Source organism: Syngnathus floridae, chromosome 12 (genome assembly GCF_059516105.1).
Source record: "Syngnathus floridae isolate MCC-2025c chromosome 12, RoL_Sflo_1.0, whole genome shotgun sequence".
In the NCBI taxonomy this organism is placed as follows: domain Eukaryota; kingdom Metazoa; phylum Chordata; class Actinopteri; order Syngnathiformes; family Syngnathidae; genus Syngnathus; species Syngnathus floridae.
This window is the reverse complement of record NC_142424.1, coordinates 514703-534401: the sequence shown is the minus strand read 5'-3', so window position 1 is coordinate 534401 and position 19699 is coordinate 514703. Positions and strand designations below refer to the sequence as shown.

The 19699-nt window shown below is 51.8% G+C and overlaps 5 protein-coding genes across 8 annotated transcripts; 3 read left to right on the top strand and 2 right to left on the bottom strand.

Annotated features, from left to right (window-relative positions):
* Positions 1–181: 181 nt before the first annotated feature.
* eif2b1 (eukaryotic translation initiation factor 2B, subunit 1 alpha) lies at positions 182–2162 on the top strand. The gene is made up of 9 exons (XM_088392861.1): positions 182–410; positions 697–803; positions 878–1009; positions 1099–1215; positions 1296–1408; positions 1469–1537; positions 1607–1682; positions 1747–1872; positions 1980–2162. Exons 1-9 carry the CDS (start codon positions 398–400, stop codon positions 2133–2135), a joined length of 909 nt encoding a protein of 302 aa, XP_088248987.1. The 5' UTR covers positions 182–397; the 3' UTR covers positions 2136–2162.
* Positions 1890–5493, bottom strand: ddx55 (DEAD (Asp-Glu-Ala-Asp) box polypeptide 55). 4 transcript variants are annotated; one of them, XM_088392855.1, is made up of 14 exons: positions 5151–5490; positions 5034–5084; positions 4728–4814; positions 4450–4541; positions 4313–4375; positions 4086–4235; positions 3812–4004; positions 3660–3742; positions 3376–3507; positions 3213–3305; positions 3026–3140; positions 2796–2964; positions 2415–2713; positions 1890–2284 (listed from the first exon to the last, which is right to left on the bottom strand). In XM_088392855.1, the coding sequence occupies exons 1-14, from the start codon at positions 5256–5258 to the stop codon at positions 2159–2161; spliced, it is 1761 nt and encodes a 586-aa protein (XP_088248981.1). In that variant the 5' UTR covers positions 5259–5490; the 3' UTR covers positions 1890–2158. The 4 variants fall into 4 exon arrangements, with proteins under 4 accessions (XP_088248981.1, XP_088248979.1, XP_088248982.1 ...); XM_088392853.1 differs by having other exon boundaries at positions 3660–4004; positions 5151–5493; XM_088392856.1 differs by lacking the exon at positions 5034–5084 and having other exon boundaries at positions 5151–5492.
* Positions 5494–5897: 404 nt separating this feature from the next.
* Positions 5898–9167, bottom strand: tmed2 (transmembrane p24 trafficking protein 2). Its single transcript, XM_088392862.1, has 4 exons — positions 8817–9167; positions 7655–7847; positions 7035–7142; positions 5898–6907 (listed from the first exon to the last, which is right to left on the bottom strand). The coding sequence occupies exons 1-4, from the start codon at positions 8994–8996 to the stop codon at positions 6783–6785; spliced, it is 606 nt and encodes a 201-aa protein (XP_088248988.1). The 5' UTR covers positions 8997–9167; the 3' UTR covers positions 5898–6782.
* Positions 9168–9788: 621 nt separating this feature from the next.
* ptpn11a (protein tyrosine phosphatase non-receptor type 11a) lies at positions 9789–15600 on the top strand. Its single transcript, XM_088392858.1, has 16 exons — positions 9789–10100; positions 10732–10854; positions 10949–11143; positions 11211–11403; positions 11479–11598; positions 11711–11824; positions 11929–12025; positions 12087–12184; positions 12261–12419; positions 12526–12657; positions 12793–12947; positions 13037–13104; positions 13168–13319; positions 13536–13654; positions 13730–13810; positions 13878–15600. The coding sequence occupies exons 1-15, from the start codon at positions 10087–10089 to the stop codon at positions 13797–13799; spliced, it is 1809 nt and encodes a 602-aa protein (XP_088248984.1). The 5' UTR covers positions 9789–10086; the 3' UTR covers positions 13800–13810; positions 13878–15600.
* A 1621-nt stretch (positions 15601–17221) lies between these two features.
* Positions 17222–19632, top strand: rph3aa (rabphilin 3A homolog (mouse), a). The gene is made up of 8 exons (XM_088392598.1): positions 17222–17282; positions 17506–17525; positions 17614–17739; positions 17832–17885; positions 17989–18140; positions 18230–18311; positions 18395–18491; positions 18558–19632. Exons 1-8 carry the CDS (start codon positions 17222–17224, stop codon positions 18692–18694), a joined length of 729 nt encoding a protein of 242 aa, XP_088248724.1. The 3' UTR covers positions 18695–19632.
* The last annotated feature ends 67 nt before the right edge of the window (positions 19633–19699 follow it).

Sequence of the window (19699 nt, the reverse complement as noted above, 5' to 3'; positions counted from 1 at the left end):
AGCGATGACTTTGGTAGCTGAATGTTTATCCAACTGTCTATTTAAAAAAAAAAAAGCGCCTTAAAATTCGAAAAAACACGCTTGTCCTTTTTCAAATTACGAAGCGGCTCCAGTCCAAAAGGTGGCGATAAGTAGTTGACTCGCATAAACCATCTGAATCAACTGCCGTTCGAGGAAGAGAAGACCGCATCCGACGTCATCGTTGTGCGACACGTCAACTCGCAGCGAAGAGCTGAAGCGACATCCAAAAGTTGCCCACGCAAAGCACATCACGTTTCCGAGCGGACGCCGAAAATATTCGGTCGCCGCTTTGCTGATTTGACTCGAGGGAGTCGCAAGCACTTGGAGTTGCAACCACGATCAACTGTTGGCATCCAGAGAAGGGAACCGTGGCAGCATGAATGAACAAGGTAAGCGAAGAACTGAGAGGGACGCTGGAGTCTTGGGTGGGTGGTGGATACAACGTGTTTATGGCGTCGCGTGCGTGCCTTGTCATTTTCTGCTGTTATTTTGCACGTGTCAGTTGGTGTTTTGGTTTGGGCGGAATGTGAGCGCGCAGAAAAATCTCCAAGCACCCTCCTCCAAATTGAGAACTTCCGATGTTATTGACTGCATGTGATGCTCTTCTTTTTACAAGCTAGAGAAACGGCAACACCATGCAGTACTTGGTAGAAACGAAATCATTTTGTTGCGCAGAGCTGTTGGAGTACTTTTGCAGCCAGCTGAGGCAGGACCCCGACGTGGCTTCGGCCGTGGCCGCCATCCGCACGCTGCTGGAGTTTCTCAAGCGAGATGAAGGCGAGGCGAGCTCACCTGGGTGCTTGTGCTCGTGCTCTTGCTGCCGTTATTACTGACGACCTTGTGACCTTCAGGCGAGACCCTTCTGGGCCTGAGGGAGAACCTGACGTGGGCCACCGACCGCCTGACCAGCGTGGACTCGTCGGTGGCCGTGTCGTCGGGCGGCGAGCTCTTCCTGCGCTTCATCAGTCTCACGTCGCTCGAGCACCAGGTGGGACGCCAAGCAACCTTCAACACGCACACCCGACGCGTGGATATTAACCGGCGTTGTTTTGCTGTCGCCATGGCAACGTTTGGCAGGAATTGTCGCGCTGCAAGAAAGTGATGGAGGAGCGCGGGCAGCTGTTTGTGGACAAGATCTCCATGTCTAGGGGCAAAGTGGCCAAGCTGTGTCACACCTTCATCAAGGACGGAGCCGTAAGTGTCGCACTCGCACCGCAAAGGAGCAAACATTGGTGGATCTACGACGTGTGACCCACCTGTCTATCGCGGGACAGAAAATCCTGACGCACTCATACTCGCGGGTAGTCCTCAAGGTGCTGGAGAAGGCGGCGGCCGAGAAGAAACGTTTCTCCGTCTTTGTCACAGAGTCGCAGCCCGATGGCGCCGGGTGAGTTGCCGCCACCCATCCTGGCACTTTTTCTTCTCATCGTCACTCTTGTAAAAAAAGGCGACTGATGGCCAAGCACCTGAGAAAACTCAACGTTCCCGTCACCATCATCCTGGACGCTGCCGTGGGGTGAGAAAAAAGCCTTTGTGTTATTTTGTCAGGGAAGCCTTTCTACTTTTCTCGTGTCTCGTGCGTTAGGTACATCTTGGAGAAGGTGGATCAAGTCATTGTAGGTGCTGAAGGCGTGGTGGAGAGCGGCGGCATCATCAACAAGGTTTGCCACCCACCTTGCGTCTTGACTTCCTTCCTTTTTTGACGTGAGCCCCCCCCCCCCGCAGATCGGCACCTACCAGATGGCGGCGTGCGCCAAAGCCCACAACAAAGCCTTCTACGTGGTGGCCGAGAGCTTCAAGTTTGTGCGCCTCTACCCGCTCAACCAGCAGGACGTGCCTGACCAGTTCAAGGTGAGATGACCCGGGAACACTGTGGAAAATGACTCTTTTTATTGTGGCCCGAAAAATATGGCAAACTGTGCCCATGCCCCCGCCCGCCCGCGTGTGTGTTTTGTCAGTACAAGGCGGACACGTTGAAAAGTAGCTCCAACCTATCGGAGGAGCACCCCCTGGTGGACTACACGCCACCCTCCCTCATCACGCTGCTCTTCACCGACCTGGGCGTGCTCACGCCTTCGGCCGTCAGCGACGAGCTCATCAAGCTCTATTTATGAAACGTCAATAAAAAGAAATGTCTTTAATGTTCCGCCCCACCGGTGAGCTCTCGTTCAAAGTCGTCCTCGCGGATTTGCCCCTTCTTCAGTTTCTTCAGCAGACGAGTGTCCTTCAGGAGCTCCTCCATGTCTCGCTCGTCGTCTGAGCCCTAAGGACAGGGACGGGACGGGACGGGACGAGACGCGCCGCGACGTTGGTAGGTGTGCAAAACGATTCTCTGTGTCAATCTGGCTCTCACCTGTGTGCAAAACGATTCTCTGTGTCAATCTGGCTCTCACCTGTGCTCGTTTTCTCTTGGCGGCCTTCATCTTGCGTCTGTCCTTCTTGGCCTTCTGTTTGGACCACGCTTGGTTGCTGGTACTTTTCTTGGCTTTCGTCTCGTCGCCGTCCAGCCGCCTCAACTTGAGCTCTGCCAGCTTCTTCTGCCGCAGCTTCTCGCGTTGTTTGTCCTTGAAGCGAATGGTGTCTGTGTCCAACGCTGCCGGCTGGAAGTCGGGGAAGCTCTTCCCGCGCAGTTCCGGCATCTTGGGCAGGCGAAGGAGCGCGAAGCCGCGAGCCAACGAGGGAAAGTCCAAATCTACTGGGGGCAAAGAACGTGCTCAAAACAAACAAACAAACAAAAACAAAAACAAGCTTGTTGTTAATGTTGAAGATTTGACCTTTAACCCTGAAGATGAGGCTGCACTCGTGCTTGGCGTAGGCCTGCACGTACGACACGAAGGCCTTCATGCCCTTTTCGAAGACGGCGCGGTCCGCCTGCGCCAGCGCTTTCACTTTGGCCATCACGTCCACCACATCGCTCACAGCGGGCATTTTTTGCAGCGGGCACTGCGGGAGGAAACGTTCCCATTTGTATTTGTTGTGAAGGGAAAAAACGACTGGAGCTCACCTTCTGGTTGATGGACAGGAAGTTGACGTAGGACTCCTCCATGGGCAGCAGGAAGACCAAGGCGTTGCCACGGTTACCGATGCGCGCCGTGCGACCGCAGCGGTGCACAAAAGCGCTGGGAAGAAGGCGCCGACGTTAGGCCGACTCGCTGGCGGCCGCGGAGAGGTCACGCGGGACGGCCACTGACCTGGCGCTGCTGGGGGGGTCGTACTGCAGCACCCAGTTGACGTCGGGGATGTCGACGCCCCGCGCCATCACGTCCGTGCACACCAGGATGCCACTGCGACGACGGCGCCGGCCGGCCGGCGTGAGGCTTCCACTTACGGACGGCCGAGCGGACGGTCGCTCACCTTTTGACAGCTCGGAAGTCGGCGAAGATTTTGTTGCGCTTGTCTTTCATCTTGCCGTGGATGCAGTGGACGGGGACCTTCTTCACCAGAGTCTCCAGAGCGCGGCCAAAGTACTCCACGCAGGCGCACGTGCTGAGGAGGACCAGGAAGAAGAAGAGCGCGGGCAGGGAAGAGAAAGAAGATCGGGAACATTAAGCGGGAGGTGCACAAGGTGGACGCGGACGAAGAGGAGGAAGGAATAGGGAAAGACTAAAGGAGGAGCCAGATCAGAAGAAAGATGGCACCTGAAGAAGACGAGCTGCTTCTGGTGTTTGTGTTGCCGTAGAAACGCCACCAGCTGGTTGAACTTGTCCTCGGCGCGACACACCTGAAGCGCAGCCAACGTGAGCGGCGGGCACGTGCCAGACGCTCGCGGGCCCGTCTGATGACGACCGACCGTATAATAGTTGCACAGTCTGGAGGGCGTCCTGCGGGCGGCGCCGTCAGCGGCCGCGCCCTTCTCCTTGACCACGATGCGGACCGGGTTCCTGAGTCCAGCGCGGACCAGTTTCTCCAGCTCCTGGGTCTGCGTGGCCGAGAACAGGCCCGTGCGCCGCTGCTTCGGCAGGAAGCTCAGGATGGCGTTCAGACTGCCGGGAAAACGCCATCGTTAGCAAGAGCGCGTTAGCGGCCAAGTGAAGCCAAAGAGTTTCGGTGAACGTCGCCTTTACCTGTTCTCAAAGCCCATGTCCAGAAGTCTGTCGGCCTCGTCCAGGACCAGCACGTCCAGACTCTTGACCGAGGCGGCCAGGTCCACGCCGTCCCCCTTCCTGCGGAACATGTCCTCCAGGCGGCCGGGGGTGGCCACCACGATGTTGGCCCTGCAACACCGAAACCGTTGCCGCCCTTGATTTGTTGAAAATTCTTCAGCCCTGGCCACATCGGCGTCTGCCTTTACCCGCTTTCTTTGAACTTTTCGACATCCTCCATCGGGTTGTTGCCTCCGATCATCAGCATCTGCCTGGAGACAAACGAGACGGAAACTCGTCGGCTACGACGACCGCTTCCTTTCACCTGGGTAACGGGTCGTCTTACGTGAACTGCGGAAACTTTTGAAGAAAGTGTCCGATCACTTGGCTGATCTGCGCGGCCAACTCGCGCGTGGGTGTGACCACCAGCGCACCCACCTACGTGTCCAAGAACATACATGGAAAGCATAGGAACCCGTGAGCAAGGATCACGTTGCTGGGATCGTTGCCATGGAAACTGAAGATGTGAATTTCAGATTAAAAACTGCAAACATGTTATTAAAGGTCAAGCTTTGGTATCTTCAGCCTAACCGGCGAGTAGCCTCAACGGGTGGCAAAACACACCTGCATCTTCTTCAGCTTCTCCTCTCTCTTGAGCAGAAACTCCAGGACGGGAATGACGAACGCCAGTGTCTTCCCACTCCCGGTTACCTTCACACGTCACGCCCGATCAGAACAAGACACACACACACACACACACACACACACACACACACACACACACACACACACACACACACACACACACACACACAAACAGCTGTAACGCAACTTTCCTGACAGACATCTAGAAAGACGGATGGGTAGATCATGGACAACCAACATACTCCATTTGGATGTGTTTATTTTTTAGAAAAACGGGTCACTCACTGCCTCGGCAGCCACGTCCTTGTTGCCCATAAAAAGTGGGATACAGGCAGCCTGCACACGCAAAACAACGAATGTACTGTACTCTTGTTATTCAAGTTGTGCGTTAATTCAACATACCTGCACAGGAGTCATGTGCGTGAATTTGAGCTCGCGGAGCGTCTCTAAGATATCATTGTTTAATTGAACAGGTAAACTCTCCCACGTCCCGTCGGTTGTATTTTCCATATTAGCGAAAAGTGGCACCGCGTGATCAGTCGACGCTCCGTACTACGCCACGAGAAGATTACACTTCCGGGTTGCGAGTCACGTTGGGAGAAAAGGCTTCGACAAAAGCGGTAGGTTTTTGAAACAAACTTACAAAGATTAAAATAATTCTTTCTAAAATATCTGCAAAATAAATTTGCCCCGCGTTGAAGCTAAAATTCGTTAAAGAGAAGTCGTTGTCTTATCGATGAGAACACTTCCGGGTTGCGTCAATGTTTACGTTTTTAGTTCGACCGGAGCGCGTTATTTAAAGTGGGAATTAAACCCGCCTCCTAAAAAAGCCAATTTTATTTTGTAAATGAATAACCACGGTAGATAAAGGGCTTGGAAAGAAATTAAAATACAAAATTAGGTGTGTGTACAGTGTCAGGATATTCCACATTAAACTGACCAATAGACAGTACAAAAATAAGGAATAAGTACTGGTTAACTATTCTAGAATATTCAACTGACCAATAGACAGTACAAAAATAAGGAATAAGTACTGGTTAACTATTCTAGAATATTTCTTAAAATTCAATATACTAATTTACATATTGCTTCCTATTAGTGGAGATTGTGTATGGAACAACACTTCATTTTCCAGGATTAAAAGGCAGATGAGGTTTAGAATTGCTTTATTATGAAACCTGGGGCTTGTTTTCAACAACCATTCTACATTTGTACAGAGGGATGCATCAGTGTCGGAGTCTGAAAATGGGAGACTGAGTGCAGAGGAGTTTTCCTGCCTGAGCAAACACCAAGGGTTGGTTGTTTGGCTGTTTTTTTACGAATACAAAAGCTTAGGAGCACTTCCAGTTGAACGCACAGGACGCAGCCACCAAAGTCAAGAGAGCCACGGCGGCTTTGGACGTTTAAGAAAAAGAGCCGAAATAACAACACATAAAAAAGGATGTCGAATCGGGCGTCTCAGTGAAAGTGCTCCAAAACAATGACAAAATAAGTCCCAACTGTTGTACAATCGCATTCATTTAAAATCCCCCAACGTAGTAAGCAGCCACAGAAAGAACACAGCAGTCAGTAGATCAGCACAAAACGTGTGGGGGGTTTTTTTCCCCTCAGATTAAACTATTTGCTAGAAATGTTGCCAATTCAAATGGCCCGTTTGACTTTTTATAACCTCGGTAACGCAAGCGCCAATCAGATCAAACCACCACACACCAAGCCCAAAAATGACAAAACTCGCCTTTGATACTTCCAGCGCCTTCTGTCTTGATTTAAAATGCGCAGATGATGTCACAAAACAGTACTGGCAAACTAATGAAACCACATTAGACAAGCTGATAAAAAAAAAAAAAAAACAACAAGACAAGAATATTTAAAAAAAAAACAAAAAAAAAAAAACTTACAGAATCCTGCGGCCATTTTTTTACAACCTAATTGAGAAATCAGAAGTGGTGAAAACTGCCAGTCTGCTTTGCAAACAATTGTCTCAAGGAGGACGAGGGTTCGCTCCACGTTGTGCCGCCACGCCACGCCACTACACTACACTACCCGCCGCACTTCGAAAAATCTCTTCAGGTAGTAAATCTGTCCCAGCGTCATGGCCACCAGGACGAGAGCCTCGAAGAAGGACCACAGCACCACTCGGCTGTTCGTGTTGTCGTTGACTAGACGGGGGTGAAAGCAGAAAGACAAGTCTGTAAGTGACATGGTTTTTGTTCCATTTTTCATCAGACAACAATATTTGTACAATGTGTCGTCACAGAGTGTGTTGTGTATTTTGTGCGCACTCACTGGCTCTGTGTATCCTCTCGCGGACCTCCATGTACTCCTGCTCGTGCTTGACGGCCGTCATGGCCACGGCCAGCTCGTTGATCATCTCCTCCAGCTTGTTTTGGTGCGCTACGGGACACGCACAAAGACACGTCACGACATGGCTCACCAACACGAAGGCGCGTTCCACATGCACGACACCGTTTTCCTCCACGAGTGACAGGACGAGCGACAACCTGCGCAACCCGGAGCTCCATTAATGCTGGGGGATGGGGGTGTTCCGCGAGCAGTGCGACAGGTCAAACCACTCTAATTGCTCACACGCTGCAACGTGCACTATTAGTGGCGTTTCACTTCAAACGACAACTCAAACGGTTAGAGCGGTACTTTCCCAACCTTGATCACTTAGCATGACACAATGTGCCGCGGCACAGCGGTTAGGAATCACCGGGTGAGCGACGACAGAGAAAGTCTACATTCTATCCGCCTACCATCCCAAGTGACGCCGCCGCCGCCTGGAGCAAAGGAGGGAGACGGCGTCCAGAAGACGGCCAAACAAAAATCAACGCAATGAGTGAGAAGAAAAGAGCAGCACTGGGGCTTGCAAAAGCAAAAGCAAAAGCAAAACTGGGCTCTGTTACCTTCCGTCTCCATGTCCTGGCCTTTGGGCGCCTCGCCGATGTCGATGGTGAACATGACGATCTTGGGCGTCATGGTGGACATTTTGTTGCTGAAGCAGAACTTGTAGGTGCCGTCCATGTGCGCCGCCACCGAGTACTTGCCGCTCGACTCCCGGTCGCCCTTGTAGATCTGCTTGCCGTCCGGCCCGGTAATCTGGAAGCCGTGATTCCGTTCATGAGTCATTCCATATGCCATCCGACAATCGAACGCGATAGCGGCAGCACAGACATGGAATGCTGTAAGACGCTGCTCAAGTTGATCTACCCGTGATCCCACAACTCGAGCTCAACAGGCATGACAGGTTGAGAAGTGTCGACGTACAAATCAGCACCCTTGCACTTAAGGTGCACTTATACGGAGCTGCACCGAAACAATCCTTGACGTCTACTGGGGAGGAAAAAAAAGGCATCCTCATTTTTTAATTATTTTAATATTTTGTAGTGTGCCGCGTGATTTTGTAGCAATGTGGAAAGAAAAAAAAAGTACCCAAAATTTGGAAACCTCCGAATATTTACTAAACAGCTTAACTCATCTATTTGAAAATGATGTTTATAAGCCATCAATAAATAAGATACATCCGTGTACGCCCATGATACTGCTTTGCATGTGTTGCTGAGAAACATATGGCGGGATGACGTCCACATTGGAGCCTAACAAATATACGGAAACGATCACCAACACGTCCACTCGAAAGAAAGAAAGAAAGAAAGAAAGAAAGAAAGAAAGAAAGAAAGAAAGAAAGAAAGAAAAACGCACACTTGGATAACATAACACGAACGAATGAATGCAATTTCCACTGCAATACCATCAAGTGGCTAAACGATCGCTTGCATGTGGAAACCTTGGGCTACTGTATTTCCCTGCAAACAATGAATGACTTTGAAAATTGAGACGCTGCCTCTATAGCGAGGAATCGAAACATCATCATCATCATCATCATCATCATCAAGTTTGACGAAAGCGAAGCCAAGTTAGTCGCACCGCCGCTAATGCTAACAGATCGCGGCTGACAGGACCTGGCAGGACAGCCAGGCCTTCGCCTCCTTTGCCGCAGATTAGCAATGGTTCAACGAACGCCAACGTCTTGCCCCGGCGAGTGGCTCGCTCGTTTGGGCGTCTCACCTCCACGTCGATATCCAAGAAGCCGCCCTCGGCGACCTCGAACATGAGACCCATCTTGGTGCCGGAGTTGACTCGCTCATAGAAGCACTCGTCGGCCTGGGCGTCGATGCTAACGAAGTAGCCGGACGCCGTGGCGGATAGGACGGCCAGCAGGACAACCAGCTCCGATGCGGTGAACATTGTTGCTGGACTTCGGAAAAACAAAAACAACTCAGTTGAACTCAATTGTCTTCCCTGCTGGGGTTCGATTTCGTGCGGCTGATTTGGAGCCGGAGTGCAAAAGCCCAAGTGGCAAACTGCGGCCGCCGTGTGATTGCCACGTACGGCTTAAACGGTGAGCGGCGAGGGTCAGATCAGAGAAAGCGCGATTCGTAAAGACGCACGGGTTTACCTTACGACCACATTACCGCACACTTTAAACGTGCTTCACAATGAAACTATCAATGGAGGGGAGAAAAAAAATAAAAGCATCTGCTGATTTGAATAAAGGTCAACACGAATAAATGCACTCGTGCCACTCCGTTTGACTAAACGTTTAAGCGTTACTGTACATGAGGATAGACGTGCACATCACAAGATGAGTGATTTAATGAAACCGTGTGCGAAAAGCGCATTTATACTACTGTAATACATGATGAGTAAATCAACACCTGCAGCCATCACAGAAACACCAATAAATGCCATACCTCAAAGACACCATTTTCCCTCCGGAAAATAACAATAAAGTCAAAAAAATCATGTCAAGCTATTTAGTATTAAAGTATGTTATTTTTACTCATACACCTCATATTAGCAATACTTTTTTTTCCCCCTCATCTTGCACATTCTTTGGTCCGCTTGGAAAACATGCAATTACTTTTTCTACGCATGCGCACAGACGGAACTTGGAAGGAGTCTTCCATTTTAACCTCCCGTTGCCCCGATGTGTCGAGAGCCGTTGTTTTAACGTAAAGGGGTGGTGCAACACAATTAAGCGGCCATGCCAGGTGTGGAAAGCAACGTACCCTTTAGTACGTCGCAGGTTCGGTGACGTCCAACCATCGACTTGTTCTCAAGTCTCCGAGACGGGCCTAAAAGCAGTTTTTACGCAGTACTTCCCCATACTTTTTCGTCGATGTCGTGATTTCGGCACACACATTGGCCGGGCACGAGCCGATGAACGTCTTTTCCCGGTAACTGGAGGGGAAAACGGTCGCGAAGGCTCGTCACCTCGCTGCTGGGAAGCTACAGCTAGCTGCCAAGTAGGGAAGGAAGTGAGCAGCGGAAAAAAATGACATCTCGAAGGTAACCGCTTCCCTGGAAAACACCGCCCGCCGCCGGCGTTAGCCTAGCTTTCGACATTTATTTTCACCGAGAGCTTTGGGGGGCAGCGCGTCGGCCAAAAACCTCCAAGTGGCCCCCGACGTTTTGGGTCTAATGTGAGCGACGTTTTGTGTGGGGCCCGGGGGGAGCTGCTCGCTCGCCCGCCCGCCCGCTCAACCGCCCGCCGCGAAACGTTCGACTCCACCGGTGACTTCAAGTTGACTATTCACCTCAAGCCTAACCCTAACCCCTATTCACCCCCCACGTTGTAAATATCGATGGCACAAGGCTTCCTCCTCATTGCCGACGAGACGTTCTAGCGTTCGTTACGCTGTACTCCGAGGGAGGCTCATGATGTCAGTATTATGTGGCAACGCTAACCACAGAGCAACTATGAGCCTTTATGTGCAAGAAGAAAAGCGCCCTTCAAGCAGGCGAGCTGCAAAACGAGCTGGGGTGAACACGGGTGTGTCATAATAGCCCAACTGTGAGGCTGACAAGGTGGATGGAATGTGTCATGGAGAATCTTGTCCAATCACGGAACCTGACAGCTCTCAGTGCTGGGCCCTGAAGATGGACAGAAAAGCTGATCAGACTGTGTTTGTCTCAACAGGTGGTTCCACCCCAATATCACGGGCGTGGAGGCGGAGAACCTGCTGCTGACGCGCGGCGTGGACGGCAGCTTCTTGGCAAGACCCAGCAAGAGTAACCTCGGAGACTTCACCCTCTCAGTGCGGTGAGTGAGTGATCGATCGATCGGTCGGTCCGGTCCAAAATCGGGAGAGCATTTTCGGCATTTGCAAAAATGGCATTCCTGACCAAACGCGCAGACGGAATGGCGCCGTCACCCACATCAAGATTCAGAACACGGGCGACTACTACGACCTATACGGCGGCGAGAAGTTCGCCACGCTGGCCGAGCTGGTGCAATACTACATGGAGCACCACGGGCAGCTCAAGGAGAAGAACGGCGACGTCATCGAGCTCAAATACCCGCTCAACTGCGCCGACCCGACGTCGGAGAGGTGAGACCGACGCGCGACCGCCGGTCGGTACGCAAAGCGGGCCACTTCATTCGGTACCTACCCGCAGATGGTTCCACGGGCACCTGTCGGGCCGCGAGGCGGAAAAGCTCCTGACGGAGAAAGGCAAGAACGGCAGCTTCCTGGTGCGGGAGAGCCAGAGCCACCCCGGAGACTTTGTGCTGTCGGTGCGCACGGGCGACGACAAGACGGACGGCAGCGACAGCAAGCCCAAAGTCACGCACGTCATGATCCGATGCCAGGTCAGCCTCGATTCGAGAGCGGTAACTTCTCTCGGGCCCTTTGTACAAATATTAGAACGTTGCGCCCTTCTCCAGCACGACCTGAAGTACGACGTGGGCGGCGGCGAGAAGTTTGACTCCCTCACAGACCTGGTGGAGCACTACAAAAAGAACCCCATGGTGGAGACCCTCGGCACTGTGTTGCAGCTCAAGCAGGTAGCACCGTTGCTTCTTAAAAAAAAAAAAAGAAAGGAAAAAAAGAAAAGGTGCTCCTGGAGGGGAGGCGGGCCTTTTTCTTAGCGCTTTTGTTATCGGTCCACCTCCGCAGCCCCTCAACACCACTCGCATCAATGCGGCCGAAATCGAAAGTCGCGTACGGGAGCTGAGCAAGCTGGCGGAGGCCACGGACAAAGTCAAGCAAGGCTTTTGGGAGGAGTTTGAGGTGAGGCGAGGCGAGGCGAGGCGAGGCGAGGCGAGGCGAGGCGAGGCGAGCCTAGCCTGCCGTGAATTCTGCCAGCGTCTGACCCGCTATTGGCTCCCGCGCAGACCTTACAGCAGCAGGAGTGCAAGCTGCTCTACAGCCGCAAGGAGGGCCAGAGGGCCGAGAACAAGAACAAGAACCGATACAAGAACATTCTGCCTTGTAAGCATCTCGGACGCCGTCGTCCGCCTCGTGGCCTTCACACCTGGCTTTTTGTCCCCAGTCGACCACACGCGAGTGGTCCTGACCGACGGGGACCCCGAGGAGCCGGGCTCCGACTACATCAACGCCAACATCATCGTGGTGGTATCCCCGAGCCCGGTAATCGTCGTCGGCGGCGGCGCCGCCACCGCTGGCTCTGCGCGCCCGCTGACCTTTGTGGCCGTGCGGCGCTCAGCCCGTGCAGGACGGCAAGTGCAACAGCGCCAAGCTGAGGAAGTCGTACATCGCCACGCAGGGCTGCCTGCAGAACACTATCAGCGACTTCTGGAGGATGGTGTTCCAGGAGAACTCGCAAGTCATCGTCATGACCACCAAGGAGGTGGAGAGGGGCAAGGTGACGATGCCGGGCCGGGCCGGGCTGTCCGTCCGTCCTTCCGTCCGTCCGTCCGTCCGTCCGTCCTTCCTTTCTTTTGCGTCTTATTAGTTTTGCTTGTCCACAGAGTAAATGCGTCAAGTACTGGCCTGACGTGTCAGCGCTGAAGGAATACGGCGCCATGCGCGTTCGCAACGTCCGAGAAACGTCAGCGCACGACTACATCCTCAGAGAACTCAAACTCTCCAAAGTGGGACAGGTCACTTTCCTTCCTCTTCAATATTTTCTCCTCGTTCGACCTTTCAAAGGGAAAGGCTGAATTTGTCTTTCTTTTTTCTTTTTTTTCTCTCTCTCTCTCTCTCTCTCTCTCTCTCTCTCCTCCTTTGCGCCACAGGGCAACACGGAGCGCACGGTTTGGCAGTACCACTTCAAGGCCTGGCCCGATCACGGCGTCCCCGCCGACCCGGGCGGCGTTTTGGATTTTTTGGAAGAGGTCAACCTGAAGCAGGAGAGCATCGTGGACGCCGGGCCCATCGCCGTGCACTGCAGGTTTGGGTTTGGCAACGCGGCCCGGCCCGGCCCGGCCCGGCCTGGCCCGCACGCGAGCTAGCTAACTTGCGCCACTCTCACGTCGGCAGCGCAGGGATCGGGCGGACGGGGACCTTCATCGTCATCGACATCCTCATCGACATCATCAGAGAAAAAGGTGCGTGTGGGTGCGCGCGCGCTGGCGCGGGCTTACGTTTGTCGGTGCGCTTGCACGTTCCAGGGGTGGATTGCGACATTGACGTTCCCAAGAGCATCCAGATGGTCCGTTCTCAGCGCTCCGGAATGGTCCAGACGGAAGCTCAGTACCGCTTCATCTACAGGGCCGTGCAGCACTACATTGAAACGCTCCAGAAGCGCATCGTGGAGGAGCAGGTGACGCCCGCCCGCCCGCCCGCCCGCTTTTGTCTGCTCACCGGCGCCCTCACTTTGGCCTAACCGCAGCAGCAACAATGTGCTTGCCAGCCACACGCTCGATCATGAACCCTCACTTCAGCCGCATGCTAACAGCGCTACGTAGGAAAAAAACCAACAACAGAATGTTCTCCAGGCGCCCTTCGTCACCCTTTGTTGTTTGTTGGTGTTTCCCAGAAAAGTAAGATCAAAGGTCGCGAGTACACCAACATCAAGTATTCCCTGTCGGACCTAACGGGCGGCGAGCAGAGTCCGCTTCCTCCGTGTACGCCGCTGCCCACGCCCACCTGCACAGAGTAAGCACGACTTGTCGGTCACGCGCTCGCTCGCTCGCTCGCTCGGTGGGTCGGCGTTAACGGGCGTGTCCTCAGGATGCGCGAGGACAACTCCCGAGTGTACGAGAACGTCGGCTTGATGCAGCAGCAGAAAAGCTTCAGATGAGATCCGCCCACGTGAGTTACAGCGCTATTTGGCCAGAGGTGATCGGGCCGCAAAGTGAGCGACCCGCTTTTCCCGCAGGACCCCCTGACGCCCGAGCGGCTCAGCCCACGACGGGATATCGCCACCACAGTACAACAAAAACAAAGCGAGAGCGAGAGAGAGAGAGTGGGGGGAGAGCTTTTTGGGCCTCCAGCCCAAGCCCGAACCACTGTGACGCACGCTCACGCCGGCCACCGAGCGACGCCAAATCCCCGCCTAGCAAACCCAAGTGTGGAATCCAAGCCGAACCCCCGTTTTCTTCTCTCTCTTTTGAACTGTTTGTAGAGTTAGCAGACAAGGTTGTGCGCCACACGTCAGACGTCCTGACCATTGGCTTACTATCGTATGCTTGACCTCGCCGCAACTGCCTTGAAGACAAAAGCCACCCGCGTCCTCTCACGTTCACGCCGCCGAATGTCCGTTCACGCCGCCTTTGCGAGCCTCGTCCTCATCCAGTCAGGAATGAGGCGCAAATGCTCTTTTTCCTCCCCCTCTCTTTTCTCAAGCGCATCTTGTACACCGGTCACGGGATTTTGTGGCGATTGGAGCTTTGGAAGAAAAGTTGAGGATACTCGTTGTGAATTTGGCCATTGGGCTGCTCCTTAGAGAACCGCAAGCGGCGCAAAAAAAAGTACTGAAACATTTGAACATTTCAAAGTTTACAGAAGGTCCAATAACGTTCACCTGCACTTTAGGCTTCTCCTGAACTTTCAGCCCAAAGCGCAACGTCAGCAATTTTTTTGTGACCCGCGTATGTTGTCTGTTTTGTTCCAACCACACGTGACTAAATGCCTTGCGTTGCCTCCAGAGGTGACGAGAAGCCCGTTATGGCTGCCCGTTAGCGTAGCCTAGCTTAGCCTCATTTAGCTTGAAATCCAGCCCAAGGCCCCCTTCCTTCTAGCCCACCAAGGAAGTTTGCAGTCGCTCCCGAAAGGCCACCAGAAGTTTCCCAGTTATCACGATGCCAGCGGTTGGCGTCAAAGCTCTACGTTTGTCTGAATGAAGCTCCTCAACCCAAATAGATCTTGGAAGCAGTAGGTCAGTGGAACTAACTGGAGCTCGCAGACACCCCCTGGACTCTTTCCAGTTTTTGGTGGCGCTACGCTAGGCTAACGGGGCGCTATCGCTCTTCTCGTCTGTCCTCATCCACTCATTTCAAACGTGGCCTGGAGATTTCCTCACTACGCCTTGGCGCCGGGCCGGGCCGGGCTCCGTCCGCATCCGCCGCGATGGATCAGCGCGCGTCGACTCGCGGACGTGCCTTCTGTGACTCTTTGATGGAGAAAACTAAAGTCTATTTTTGAAGGTCTATATTGTACATGAACAGAATGTACGTCGAAACAATAGAACATATCGACTTGCCATATACACACGCACACACACACACACGACCAACCAGAGTTTATTCTAAATATTTAAGAAAGCGACGACAAGAAAAATTGCAGTTAACCACGCTAACGTAAGAATAAACGGCCAGCTCATTCACTGCTGGGCTTTGGAGTTATTGATTTTATTTGTCCAATAAGTGGACCAAAGCAAATGACGTGCTTAAGATTTCAAAAGTCTTACTTGAGTTTCCAGGCAAAATTTTGTCGAGCCCCAAATGCAGGCCGCTTTAAATTGACACTTAACCCTTGGCTGAGTCCAAAATGCAGTGTTTTGTTTTCGTTGAAAAAACTTTGTAAAGAACTTTTCGTTTGTCTTTTTGCACTTTTCTCAGTCATATTGTCGTACGCTATAATAAAGTTGACTCATCAAGTCACGTCTTTGTGTTCACAAAATTTCTTTGGTGGGTTGCTCCAAACCAAAATGAGAGGCTTTTTTCGCATCCTGTTAGTCTTTCATTTCAGGCGCAATGCCTGCCTGAAAAGTTTTCATTTGGAAAACGGAGGGCGACCAATCAATGGTGTTTCACGATGATTGACGAGAAGAGCCAGAGCAGATGTGAAGCATCAAACCTGATTGTGTGGCTAACCCACTTAGCACTGTGACAAGGCTGCCCGCAGCTAACAAACAATCTTGCCTGAAAGGGGCAATTCATTTGATGGAAATACTAAAAATCATTACAGACACCTTTTTTTTTTCCCTTAGGTTTGTCTTTCAGTCCCTTTTGCCAGAGCAGGCCAGCAACTGGCCAGTAACTACCACGGCCGAAATGTGACGTGGTGCCTTGTGACGTGATGCCTTGTGACATGCCCGCAGTGTGTGTGTGTGTGTGTGTGTGTGTGTGTGTGTGCGTGCGTGTGTGTTCAGTGGCATTAGTGCAAAAATGGCTGCAGGTCCGGCCCGGGCTGCCACTCAAAAGTCTTTCCCGGTGCATGTCATTTACGCCATCCACATTTGCAAAAAAAGCATTGCTTGAATTCATATTTCATGATGTTTACTATATTTTTACCTATTGTTTTTAAAAAAGCCTTTTAACATATTTTGTTCTGTTTTATTTGACACTGTCACGTGGTTCGATAGGAACCAGGTGCAGATCCAAATTTGGATTCAAATGGCTTTTCCTTAAATGTAGTTGCATACGCAGATCCTAAGCATCCATGCCACACTGTCAATCAAAAGTGAAGACTTTTATCGCAACAATGCGACAGGGCAGACAGGTTGTCGGGCCGAAGATGGCTGGGGGATCTCGGCTGGGGGTCTGGTCCGTTGACGAGATGCGAGAGGACGTGTTAGCTCAAAGTGAGCCGGAGGAGGAGCAAGAGGAGACTGCGAGTAGGACGCAAAGAGGAGACGGCGGCAGCGGCGGCAGCAGCGGCAGCAGCAGTCGGCCTCGCCTCGCCTCGCCTCGCCTCGCCTCGCCTCGCAGCAGAAGTCGGCCTCGCTCGCCTCGTTTCGCCTCGCAGCAGAAGTCGGCCTCGCTCGCCTCGCATTGCGCTGAATGAAAGCAACACTTTGGCAGGTGAGCGCTGCTTTCGTTGATTCATGTCCACCGTGCCGGATCAGAATCGGTCCTATAATTGGTCATTTCAAAAGATGTGCAATGAAATGGTTTATTTCATTGGCAATCATGTCATAGAAATACGTTTAAACAAACTGAATTGATCCAATTTGACTTTTGGATGTGTTTTTAACCAACCAATTCATGAATGGAATATAACAGAATTTTCTTCATCAAAATAAAGACATGAGGCAATTTCAAAAAGTCACGTGAAATAAGAAACTCTTCAAAACTTTCATGAAGTCATGGTAACTACATTCATTTTTCGATGAATAAAATAATATGAGCAAAAAAGACTTTGTACTAAATAATGAGTTATTTAAAATATGCTAACATTTTTATTTGAAATGAATGCGCTAATGGGGCACAAGGACACAACTTTAGCTTTATACCAATTTAGCACAAGGTGAAAAAAAACATGCGTCAGGGCTTAAAGCCAATGGACTCCAACGGCCTGTCGGATCCATACGTCAAGCTGCACCTGCTGCTGCCGGGTGCCAGTAAGGTACCTAGCTACGCGCCCTTCGCCTGCATATATGGACGCTAGCTGCTATGCTAGCGAGGAGCCATTCACTTTTGCCGTGTCTTGTACGGACTGCGCCGACCGACCGACCGACCGACCGGCCGCTGCAGTCCAACAAGCTCCGCACCAAGACACTCAAGAACACTCTGAATCCGACATGGAACGAGACTCTGGTCTACCACGGCATCACCGTTGACGAGATGACCCGAAAAACCTTACGGTGCTGTTTTTTTTATTTCATCTTGAAGGCAGGCGGCATACGGCATAGCTGCGGTTGGTTACAGTCGCATTGCCGTCGGTCCTTCAAGCTGTCGGTGAACGACGAGGACAAGTTCGGACACAACGAGTTCATCGGGGAGACGCGAGTGGCGCTCAAGAAACTCGCCTTCGACCAGAAGAAGAAATTCAACGTGTGCTTGGAGAGAGTCGTGCCGGTGAGACGACGGCGGAGGGGCGCAGTGCCCCGGCGCAACCAGCAGAGGACGCAGTTTCTTTGAAAAGCCGACCATCTCATTTTGACCGGCAGGTGAAAAAAGTCGTCGGAGGTCAGTCGCGAGGAATGGCGCTCTACGAGGATGACGTAAGAAAGAGCCGATTGTAAAACTGTGTCGCGACGCGCAACGAAGGACGGACGGGCGGACGGACGGACGGGTGCGCGCGCGTGCGTGCGTGCATGCGTGCAGGTGGACGAGGGCGGGGAGCGCGAGGAGCGAGGTCGCGTCCTGGTGTCGCTGAGGTACGACAGCAAGCAGTGCCGCCTGATTGTGGGCGTGGTCCGATGCGCCCACCTCGCCGCGATGGACGCCAACGGCTACTCGGACCCCTTTGTCAAAGTGTACGACGAACAACGGCCTGTCGCACGCACGCACCTATTTTGCGGGAGCAGTTTCTTCACACTCTCACTTCTTGCATCCATCCATTCAGGTGTCTGAGGCCGGACATGGGGAAGAAAGGCAAGAACAAGACGCAGATCAAAAAGAAAACGCTCAACCCAGAGTTCCACGAGGTCAGTCACGAGTGAACGAATCAATGAGTTAGCGAACGAACCTCAGCGCGGAGCGAACGACATCATCGTGATGATGTTTCCAGGAGTTCAGTTATGAAATCAAGCACGGCGAGCTGGCCAAGAAAACTTTGGACATTTCCGTGTGGGATTACGACATGGGCAAATCCAACGACTTCATCGGTGAGCTCGTAGGTTAGTCTACGTGTGTCGAAGCTAAGCCTAGCTAACGGGCTATCGTGCGTGCAGGCGGCTGCCAGCTGGGCATCCAGGCTCAAGGCGAGTGCCTGAAGCACTGGTACGAATGTCTGAAGAACAAAGACAAGAAGATTGAACGCTGGCATCTTCTGCTCGACGACAACAGCGGCGGACGTTTTGACGACTGACTTCATTGGACCGACCTGCTTCGGGTGTTGGATGGATGGATGGATGGATGGATGGATGGATGGACGGACGGACGGACGGACGGACGGACGGATGCACGTTGTCTTGTGATGGATGGATTTACGTTGTCTTGTGATGGACGGACGGATGGATGCACGTTGTCCTGTGATGGATGGATTTACGTTGTCTTGTGATGGATGGATGGACGGACGGATGGATGGATGCAGGTTGTCTTGTGATGAATAAACAACCATCATGCACCCTAAAATGAGAGGAATTGAAGCATACCAAAGCCATAGGTCCAAAATGTTCAATCTCTTGCCTTCACTAACAAATTTCGAACAAAATATGACAAAGCAGTGCACTGCACTGCTGAGTGAGCAACCATAAAATGTTTGCGCTTGCGTGCTGTCAATACTTCTTCAGAGTGACGGCGCTACCTGCTGGACAGAAAGTACGTACATGCATAAAGAACTAAGAAGTAGGAAACGGTGTCTCACCCAATTCAATGTTCAAAAGAAAGACCAGGAAATGTCAATAAAAACAGTACACACAAATACATAATGAGAAAACGCCGTCAAACCAAAGAGGTCACTTCAAATTTTGCACGACAACTATGTATACCATCTCATCGCTCCGAAGTAACTCTTTCTTTTGAATGTTAAAGTCCCAATGATGTGAGCGCAATTGTACTTCTCATTGCAGTCAACAACAATCAAGCCTTGCTAGGCAGAAATGTTTGAATTACGGGACTGAGCCCAAACACGCACTTATTTTCCTCTTCCGCGACATGCTTCAATTGAAACTTACTATAATTCATTGGGTTTTTGTAGCCAACGATCAAGCCTTGGTAGACAGAAATGTTTGAATTACGGGACTGAGCCCAAATACGCACTTATTTTCCTCTTCCGCGACATGCTTCAATTTAAACTTACTATAATTCATTGGGTTTTTGTATCGTTGTGTATGTGTTTTATTCACATGATGCAATGGCCGATAGCCTAGGC